The 10,714-nt window shown below is 55.5% G+C and overlaps 1 protein-coding gene across 1 annotated transcript; it reads left to right on the top strand.

The window, feature by feature from the left end:
* The first annotated feature begins 281 nt into the window (after positions 1-281).
* Positions 282-4,050, top strand: LOC133912961 (butanoate--CoA ligase AAE1-like). The gene is made up of 2 exons (XM_062355961.1): positions 282-940; positions 2,617-4,050. The coding sequence occupies exons 1-2, from the start codon at positions 461-463 to the stop codon at positions 4,048-4,050; spliced, it is 1,914 nt and encodes a 637-aa protein (XP_062211945.1). The 5' UTR covers positions 282-460.
* Positions 4,051-10,714: the final 6,664 nt, after the last annotated feature.

Here is a 10,714-nt window from a genome sequence, read left to right as displayed (position 1 = left end):
ACACGAGCTGCCTCCTACTACTTCCCACTGTTACGAACCGGTAGATGTCTCCCCAACAAAGGGGATGTTGGTTCATCTTGTAGTAATGAAAAGAATCATCGATTTCATTCTTAATCTCTCTGACTCTACTGTCTCAATTGTTCTTTAATGCTAGGAATGTAAGTGAGGACTCAAGGTTAGTTCTGGATCACTACTTAGCTAATTTTCTTGACTTAAGTAGGTGAGAATAAATCTCTAATTCATTTTTTCTAAGTTTTAGATCAACTCGATAATTAAAAAATACAAAACTTATATCGCTGTACAATAACCACGAGCCCAGGAAGCGTGTAGCTATCTATCCCTCTCCAAAGACCCCCCAGCTCTCAGTCACAAGCTTCTCACCCCAAAACCGTACATGCCCAGACCAACCAGAGAGTCACACGCTGAGCAGCAGCAACAGTAGCAAGCGGTGTCGCAAGCCATGAGGAGAGCCGCGGCCTTTGCGTTCCGTAGAGTATTTCACCAGCGCAGCAGCATCAGCGGTAGTATCAGATCAAGCCTACAGCATCAGCCCCGCTATTATTCTAGTCCACACTTGGATTATCCTAATCACCTCGCGCGCCCGCGCGCGTTTACTTTATCGCCATCATGCCACCCGCGCGGGTCGTCCCCTCCGGCGGCTCTCGGATCTTTACTATTCTCCAGCCTCGCTGGAGGAGGAGGGGAGGTGGACGAGGAAGAGGGAGAGGTGCTGGACATGGAGGCCGGCACGGTGCGGTGCGCGGCCAACTACGCGCCGCTGTCGCCGATCAGCTTCATCGAGCGCGCCGCGGCCGTGTACGGGGGCCGCGCCGCCGTGGTGTACGGGGAGCGGCGGCGCACGTGGAGGGAGGCGCGGGACCGGTGCGTCCGCGTGGCGGCCGCGCTCGCCACCCGCTTCGGCGTCGCGCGCGGTGATGTGGTGAGTGGAAACTGGCATCGCTCGTCTCGTGGCCTGCGTTTGCTGCTTTCTCTCTACTTTTGTTTTGTTTGCACATTATCATGTCAGTAGTGGCACTGTTTGGGAACCTTTAGCTCCATGATTGTGAGTGCTGGATTGAGATTGTTAGTGCTGGATTGAGATCCAGCCCCTGAAACAAGGGCAGAGTCGGAAAATATTGCATAACTAATTGGAAAAACGGTAAACTAGTTATTGAAAACTTTGTAGAAAAATTATCAATATGTAACAGAAAAATGTTGCAAAAAAATCGAAAAGCGTTATTTCCTGGTAAAATTGAGATTCAATATTGGATGTCGATTAAAGATTGGATAGTTCTTATAGGGAAAACACGCCGTCGTGACTTCAAGGGATAAATAGGGCCCATTTTTTAGGATGTCGACGGCGGGGCCTAGCGCGCCACAACGCAAAAGGCTGAGAAAATGCACATAGAACGAAGCAGTATCAGTCTTCTTTTCGTTATGGAAAACAGGAGATTGTTAGGAACCACCTCGATCAAACACACAATCACTCCAGCACCAAGGACTATAATGCCCAATCCACTCAACAATATAAGTATCTGAGCTCACAATTGAGAGAAATATTCCTGAAGCAAGGATGGGAAAAGCATTAGGCACTGTTTATTTCGGATTGTAAAAGTTGTATCGTGATCATAATTTAAAAGCTGAAATAAATAGTTAAATTGTAAAAATTAAATTGTGATCACAATTCAAAAGCTGAAACAAAAATAGCTGGTTGAAAAAATTAGATTGTTACAATCCAACACTTATATTGTAACAATCCAGCAATTCTGTTTCCATCTGATTATATCAGAGTGTAGGATGAGAAGAACTGGTGTTTGGGAAAGGACATCAGCAGCAGCATCGGATCACACCCCCAGCATCAGCCCCGCTATTATTCTAGCCTCCACTTGGGTTGTTCTAAGTTCTAACCACGCCCCCCCCCCCCCCCCCCCCGGCGCGCGCGCGTTTGCTTTCTCACCATCATGCCACCGGCCCGGTTCTTTGTTCTCTTGCTCTCGCATCTTTACTCTCCTTCCTAGCGGGAGGTGAAGAGGAGACCGAAGAGAAGGGGGCAGAGATACTGCTGGACACAGAGGCCGGCACGGTGCGGTGCGCGGCCAACTGCGCGCTGCTGTCGCTGCTCAGCTTCTCATCGAGCTTGCCGCAGCCATGTACGGGGGCCGCGCCGCCGAGGTGTACGGGGAGAGGCGGCACACGTGGTGGGAAGCGCGGGGACTGGTGCTTCAGCGACTCAGCGTGGCGGGCGCGGTCGCCACCCGCTTCGGCGTCGTGCGCGGTGATGTGGTGAGTGGAATATGACCAGCTGTCCAGCAAGCTCCGTACTGTGTAGCATGTGAATTGCCTGCGTCTAGTGAAAACGACGGGAGCACAAATAGCACTACTCGTTCCCTGGGCGTTAGAGTTAGCTATATCTGCTTTTTCAGATATGAACTATGAGGATACGACACACATGGAAAGAGACGTGTTCATAGCTCGAAAATGTCATTTCCTTGCAAAGCAAAATCCTATTGTTATATCTAGAAGACGTAACTGTTTTTCGTATTGTTTCATCTACAAGACATCTGAAGCTCGATCGTGCAATTCTGAAAAATCGCTAACCATGCCATCAATATTCAGGTCGCTGTCCTCAGCCCAAACGTGCCGGCTATGTACGAGCTGCACTTCGCCGTGCCCATGGCCGGGGCAGTCCTCTGCACGTTCAACACGCGGCATGACGCAGCAATGGTGTCCGCTCTACTGAAGCACTCTGGCGCCAAGGTGTTCTTCGTCGAGTCGGAACTCCTCGACGTCGGGAGAGCCGCGCTGAAGCGCCTCGCTGAGTCCAACACCGCCACCCTTCCTGTTCTTCTAACCATCTCAGACACCGACTCCGACGACTACGAAAATCTCGTCAAGAACGCAGCTTCCCAGTTCGACATCCGGTGGCCGGTGAGCGAGCTGGACCCGATTACGCTGAACTACACGTCCGGCACGACGTCGAGGCCCAAGGGCGTGGTCTACAACCACCGCGGCGCGTACCTCAACACCATCGCCACGGTCCTCGCGTACGACATCACCACCATGCCGACGTACCTGTGGACCGTGCCGATGTTCCACTGCAACGGCTGGAACCTGCCGTGGGGCGTCGCCATGCAGGGCGGCACTAACGTCTGCCTCCGCCACTTCACGGCGAAGGTCATCTTCGACAGCATCGCACGGCACAAGGTCACCCACATGGGCGGCGCGCCCACGGTTCTCAACATGATCGTGAACGCGCCGGTCGCAGACCGCAAGCCGCTGCCGGGGCCGGTGCGCGTCATGACGGGCGGAGCGCCGCCGCCGCCGCGTGTCTTGTTCGCGATGCAGGAGCACGGGTTCGTGGTATACCACATCTACGGCCTCACCGAGACGTACGGACCGGCGACGGTCTGCACGTGGATGCCGGAGTGGGACGCGTTGCCGGCGGAGGAGCGCGCGCAGCTGAAGGCGCGCCAGGGGTTCCACCACATCGCGATGCAGGATGTCGACGTCAAGAACCCGGACACGATGAAGAGCGTTCCGTACGACGGCCAGATGGTGGGCGAGGTGATGTTTCGAGGCAACACCGTGATGAGCGGGTATTACAAGGACATCAACGCGACGAAAGAATCAATGGCTGGTGGGTGGCTGCACACCGGTGACCTCGCCGTGCGGCACCCGGACGGGTACATTCAGCTCAAGGACCGGGCCAAGGACATCATCATTTCCGGCGGCGAGAACATCAGCTCGATCGAGGTGGAGTCGGTGATCTTCAGCCACCCCGCGGTGCTCGAGGCGGCGGTCGTGGCCAGGCCAGATGACTACTGGGGTGAGACGCCTTGCGCGTTTGTCAAGCTGAAGGACAGCGCCAGCGCCACGGAAGCCCAGATCATAAGTTTTTGCCGGGAGAGGCTGCCCCATTACATGGCACCGAAGACGGTGGTGTTTGAGGATTTGCCCAAGACATCGACGGGGAAGACGCAGAAGTTTGTTCTTCGGGAGAAGGCCCGGGCTATGGGCAGCCTGAGTGCAACTCCAACAGAACATCTATAATACATCATCTATATTCTCATATGGATTACCATCTATAAAGATTCTTCCTCCATATTACTCCATCACTCCAACAGCACATCCATATTTCATCTTCTATATTCCCTCTCCTATTTTTTTAATAATATTCTATAACTAACAATATTTAAAAAAACACTATGCAACTTAGGGTTGTCAATAATTTTATAAATTAGTACATTAGTTTATATGAATATTAATGAATTTTACCTAATTTTTGGGAATTAAATTTGTGCCCTAAAAATTCAAGAAAAGTACAAAAATAGTCAAATTTGGAGATTTTTCATTTAAAATTTGTAAGATATTTTTAGTGGGAACTAGTTAAAATGGATTCTTTGTTATTTATTCTATTAGTATAAAAATTGTTGTGATTTTAGGAGCTCTACAAAATCACTTTTTGAATTTATGAAAGAGAGAGAAGAAATAACTTTTTGAAGCAAAAGCTAGCTGTTGGCCTCTCTGGTCTCTCTACAGCAGGATGGCGTGGGAGGGAGATGCACGCCACATCTGGCGTGTCCGGTGATATGAATGGTATGCGCTGCAAAATAGCTAGTTGAATGAAGAGTCTGTTGGAGTTAGTTTTTTTTGGAGAAAATAGATGGAAGATGGGATGGAGGGTGGAATAGAAGGGCTCTTGGAGATGCTCTGACAAAGACTGCCAATAGCAAACTGTAAGATTATTTGCCTGATTCAAACACTGTGCATTATATTATTTGCCTGATCGAAACACTGTGCCTTGGATGTTGTACTATGATGTTTAGCTGGTGGCCAAGCTAGCAAGTACTTGCAATTTCTTCTCTCTGCAATTAACCCTAGTTTTTTTTTTAAAAAAAACATGAAGGCAATTGCCCTGCCCCTCCTTGGACTTCAAGCATATTCTGAAATTTCTGATACAGCATGGTTTCAAAAAAAAAAAAAGCTGATACAACCAATAAGTTCTTACCATTGTTGCTGAATGTCTAGCACAGCTGCATAGCCGAGATCTTTTAGCTTCCAGGTAGCACAAGAACGCCGAATTGCAAACGGCCAATACCAACGGATACACAGGGCGCCTCCAGTGTCTCACTGAAGTTCTCCAGGCTGAAGCAGAGGCATGTCTACATGCTCTCAATTTTGCTGCGTACGCAGGAATGACACGGGTACAAATGGAAACTGTCGGTGTATCAAGCACCGGAGGTCCCTAAGTACCGAGATCAGACCAGCCATCCGTCACATAGCGCCATCCCGCGAGGTCCCTCCTGTGGGGTGGGAAAAGCTCAAGTCCCGGGAGAAGGTGCTCGGGGCCACAGTCACTGGTCCCCGAGCACCCCAGTTCCCCGATGATCCACAGAGTCTAAGTACCGGGAAGAAAGTGCTCGGGGAGGTGCCCGGTCACCCCCGAGCGCCCTAGTCCCCCGACGATCAGAAGAGCTAAGTTTCGGGAGAGAGTGCTCGGGACTGCGTGTGGCAGCTCCCGAGCGCTCGGTTCCCTGAGGATCCGCGTAAGAGTGCTCGGGGCTGCACGTGGCAGCCCCCGAGCACTCGGTTCCCCGAAGGTCCGTACAAGAGTGCTCGGGGAGGCGAACAGTACCCCCGAGCACCCGGTACCCCGAGGACAAGGATAGGCATTCTCGGGAGAGAGTGCTCGGTGAGGTGAACAGTACCCCCAAGCACTCGGTGCCTCGACGACCCCGAAAGGCCCCCGAGGGGCCCGCCGATGAGGTGTCAATCGGTCAGAGGTCCGATGCCGCATTTAATAAGCGTGCGTGGCCTGACATCTCCAACTGCTCCCGCCGCAGTGTCAGTTCCTGCCATGTTTTGGCAGAGAGACGTGGGGCTATTAATCGCACGGGTCCCGTTCCGTATCATCCGGCTCGTCTCGGGATAACATCGTAAGGATCAAGGCGTTCCATCTGCCGCCCTGCTGTGGCAGAGGAACAAGATAGGGCAGGCACGCCGAGTTGCTCTGCGGCTGCCCGGTGGGCCCTCTCCACGGTGCCCGTTGCCAGGGCGTTTATGGTGATAGGTGACCGGGCGTGCGACGCATTTTCCACCCCTCAGTCACTTCACCCAGAAGAAATGATGACGCCTTTCCCAGTCATGGCGTCTTGGAACTTGTGCCCCCCTCCTTCCCGTTCGGGGCATGTCTCAGCCGGCGAATACAAAAAGAGCCAGCAACACCGAAGAGGAAAGGGTGGAAGCATCCCCACATCCGGACCCGATCGAGAAAAGCCAACAAGAGACCGCAAGCACCCAAGCATCAAAGACCGAACCATAGACGAACACAAAGCACAAGGCACAGTCCCTGCCGAAGAACAAGGAGCCTCAAGCTCTTAGTTAGGCCAATATTCTTGTAACCAGCAACATCCTTGAGGGACTTCCTCAGGACAGTTATCGCATCCATACAGGAGTAGGGTATTACGCCCCCGTGCGGCCCGAACCTGTCTAAATCCCGGTGCATTTACTTCTTTTTGAACTAGGTCATCCTCCCCCACCACCGGCCGTTGCATTTACTCTCATTCATTTCTCCAACGAACTTATTCAGGATCATCCCTCCGGCCGAATCTCTAAAAAGGGGTCTCTCGGGATCCCTGCGACACGAGTTAATCCTCCGACAGCTGGCGCGCCAAGTAGGGGGGAACATCCATGAATCTGTTTGTTTGTTTTCGTCCACAGAAAAAATAGCCGGTGGACACAGCCTCCAGCGTTACGGCTCCAGTTCCAGAGAGGAAATGCAGCCCCTCAAACAGGAGGCCCTAGCCGCTGCTGCATCCCAGCAGCAACCGCGATCTGCACGCGCGGCGTTCCCTTCCCAAGGGGACCAAGGCGCTGGGCCCAGCAAGGCCGCCGGTGCACCATCCGACCCCCAGCTGGTGGTCGAAACTCCGGCCGCCAGGTCCGCCTCTGGACAGCGCCGGGTGCCTCTCCGGCGTAGGCTCGCCTTCAGCGAAGCCAGCCCCGGGAGCGTGCTGCTTGCGGCGCACGCTCTCCTCAGGCATCCGCCTGTTCAGGCGACTCCGGAAACCTCGGAGGGCCGCTAGATCCAAGAAGTCGATGCCCTGTTCGGCACTGCTCGCCGCCAGGTGCTGGCCGAGAGTTCTCGCGCCACCACCCAGCGTGGCGCCGCCAGAACCGGCCCATCAACGGGCAACGTTCGCACGGGCCGGGGGAGCCTCCAGGCGGAGCGCCACCCCCTTGGCCGCGTCCGAAGCCCAGGACCTCCGCTTGCGTCTCAACGAGCTGAGGGGCCACGAAGATGCGCGCGTCACTCTCGAGCGCCAGCGGGAGACCCGACAGGAGGTCGAGGCTGAGGACCAGGCTTCCTATTTTCCGGCCCACGATCGCCAGGATTCCCCGGCTCACTGGCATTCACCACCGAGGAACGCCACCCGCGCCACGGGGTACGGCACCTGCTGTCGTGCCTTCTCTAGTGAGCTCCGACGGGTCAAATAGCCCTCCAAGTTCCGCCCTGAGCTGCCGGAGAAGTACGACGGGTCCATCGACCCCATTGAGTTCCTCCAAATATACACTACGACTGTCCAGGCGACTGGTGGCAGTGAAAAGGTGATGGCAAATTATTTCAATGTTGCCTTGAGGGGCTCTGCCCGTTCTTGTCTCATGAACTTACCCCCAGGATCTATTAGCTCCTGGGATGACCTCTGCCACCAGTTTGTGGCTAATTTTTAGGGCACGTTCACGCGCCCCAGCTTGGAGTGCGACCTCCATGCCGTCAAGCAGCAGGAGGAGGAGACGCTGCGGAGCTTCATTTAGCACTTCAGCTAGGTCCGCAATACCATCCCGCGGATAGCCCCCCACGCTGTCATCGTCGCCTTCCGGAAGGGCGTCCGCGACCCAACCCGTGGAACATCGAGCACCTGCGCAAGTTCTACCCGTAGATGGCCATGCTTGCAGCTCAGGTCAACCAGGCCGGGGGCTTCCCCACCCCCCCACCCCAAGTTGACCGGGGGCTACCACTAGCTGGGTAAGTCACCCAACCTTGTAAAAAATTGTCAATTCAGTATGAATATTAATGTGCAATTGTGTGTCAATTCTGTTTTTCTGGATTCCATATGTTTAATCTGTCTGGTGAGATGCTCGATTGTGCGAGAAAAGTTCGCTCTCTCATTTTCCCCACTGATAAAAGAATCCCGACCGGTATGCGCACGGGCAGTTGCTGCTGACTTACGTCCGATGTGGTAGGCTGTGGTGTTCGGTGTCGTGGTAGGTCTCCAGGCACTACTGAGTCCCTGGGCGCTCTGGGTAATTCTATTGCTCGAACTGCTCGAGTAGTCCGGAGCCTAGGCCCCAAGGGCGGGCTGTCGGTGCTCGGTCTGGTCTGTCATACCCGGGCGCCACCGAACCATAGGACCTCTGAGTTATGCCTCTGCCCGCTCTTGTCCACCGGTCTGGGTATTCGAGAGGTCTCGGGTCGAAAACGAGAGCAGTCTATAACAAGTACCGCACTAACAGAGCGCACCAAACAATGATTTTCTCCATTCTCTCTTAAGTCACAGATCGACAATCAAAGCGAAAACAGCTCGACCGCGAGGGCCTCGATACCTAGGTCGCTGCTCGGCCCCAAGGGTCCTCGGGTGGTCCTACCGCTTAATCATGAGTGGTCGAGATCACCCGACCCTGGGCTCCTCGCGCGCCCCTTGATGCTCGGGCGCCCCAGCTGAGGGAACCAAGTCCCCGGGCACCCCGAGCTCGGAGCGCACGCCCCTCCTGGATCAGTTGGCCAAAAGGCCGACAGCTGTCCGGTGAGTGGTTAAATTTAGACGAATTTACATTCAATAATATTTTGTTCCCGAGTCGTCCTCGGGGGCCCTCGTATTCTAATCTGCCCGGTAAGATGGTCTCCACGCGCACAAAACCCTACCGTGTGTCCACTTTTTCCTAGAACGACAGAACGGTCCGTAGAAAGGTGTACCGTACGTGCGGTAATGTATGATCGAAGTCTTTCATGGTGGTTGTGGTGTTCGGTCCGCTTTTAAGGGCCCCAAGCACTACCGAGTCCCTGGGCGCCCTGGGTAATCCTACCGCTCGAGCCGCTCGAGTAGTCCGGAGCCTAGGCCTCAGGGACGGGCTGTCGGTGCTCGGTCTGGTCCATCTTAAGCCTGGGCACCACCGAACCATGAGGATTCTTGGTCGCATTCCCGCCCGCACGTGTCTCCGGTCTGCTGACTGAGTGGTCGCAAGATGGAAAAGTGTTCACCGGTCATGGCGTGTTCCGTGCTGGATCGATCTATCTCCCGAGCAAGGAAGTTCGTGTCTTTGTCTCTTGACTTAGTCAATGCGGACTCGCGAGGGCTCGGGGGCTGAACGCACCGAGAAGGACGGTCGGGATGACTTTGTTCTCGGGGATGGAAAGGTCGGGATCAAACCGACTAAGTACTCCCCGGGGCATCAAGGCAAAACATCAGAAGAAGCGCTAAGTACTCAAGAATACCGGAGCTGCGAGCCCGAAGAAAAGCTCTCATTATATTTACAAAGGGAATACAAGTATTTCTAAGGGATCACTCCCATATTTACATCGAGTCGAAGAAAAATGAAAGAAGAAGAAACTACAAAAAGCCTAATCGGAGTCGGCGTCGGAGTCGGAGTCATCACGGCCACCCCCGGGGGCTGGCGGCGGCGGCACTTCCCGCTTGAAGCCGGCCGCCACTTCGGCTGCAGTGCTCTGAACCGCTTCCCGGGTGGCCTCTCCCTCGGCTTCGACTACTCCTTCCCGAGCTGGTTCTAGCTGAAAGTTCAAGTCTCTGCTCCGGTAGCAGGCCAGGACGTGCTCGGCCACCGCTTGGGCCAAGCCGCGCCCCTCCCGGGCGGCAAGCTCCTGGACGGCCCAGGGCAGCGCCTCGAGGCGCTCGCAGACCTGCTGGAATCCCAGGACGAATCGGCCGGGACTGTTGCCCTTCGTCTCCACGACGAGTCGCCCAAGGCCGGCCCTCGCCATGGACCGCCGCATCTGCCGGAGTGTGTCCTCCAACATCTGCTGCAGGTTGGCCCGCGCGACAAAGGCAGCCTCGAGCTTCTCCTTTGCGATCCGCAGCTGCTCCTCGAGACCCTGGCCCCCGGCCGCGCCAGAGGGGCCGGTGTCGGGCGCATGGCCGGCGGCCTGCTTCACCTGCGCCGCCATCTCGGACAGAGCCCGCTCGCGGGCGGTCAGCTCCGCCTCGTGCTTAGCGAGCTGCTCCTCCCTAGCAACGGCGGTGGCCGCCGCCTCGGCAGCCTCACCTTCCCGACGGGTCAGCAAGTCCTCCCGAGCGCCCAGGTCCACCGCCGTGATCTCGGTGTCAAACTCCCGGACGGCGACGTCCTCCTCCCAGCGTCGGAGATCCCCTTCGGCATTCTGGAGCTCCTCTGCCTAACGCTGGAAATCGGCGCGAGCCCGGTCGACCTCGCCCTCTCAACGGGTCAGGTCAGCCTGGAGGGCCTCCGCCGCCCCCTCGCGGTTCGCGACCGCCTTCTCCAGCTCCTGCACCTGCCTCTCCCTGGCAAGGGCCTCGGCAGCCTTCTGCCGCGACGCCTCAGCTAGGCGGGCGGCGTCTTCTCGCTCCCGCGCAGCTTCTGCGCGGGCGGTCTCCAAAACTTCCCACTCCCGCGTGACTTCCGCGCGGGTATCCTCCAAAAACTTCCGCTCCTGCGTGGCCTCCGCGCGGGCCTCCTCTAT

The sequence above is a fragment of the Phragmites australis genome, chromosome 3 (genome assembly GCF_958298935.1).
Source record: "Phragmites australis chromosome 3, lpPhrAust1.1, whole genome shotgun sequence".
Classification (NCBI taxonomy): domain Eukaryota; kingdom Viridiplantae; phylum Streptophyta; class Magnoliopsida; order Poales; family Poaceae; genus Phragmites; species Phragmites australis.
This window is presented reverse-complemented; position numbering and strand designations above follow the sequence as displayed.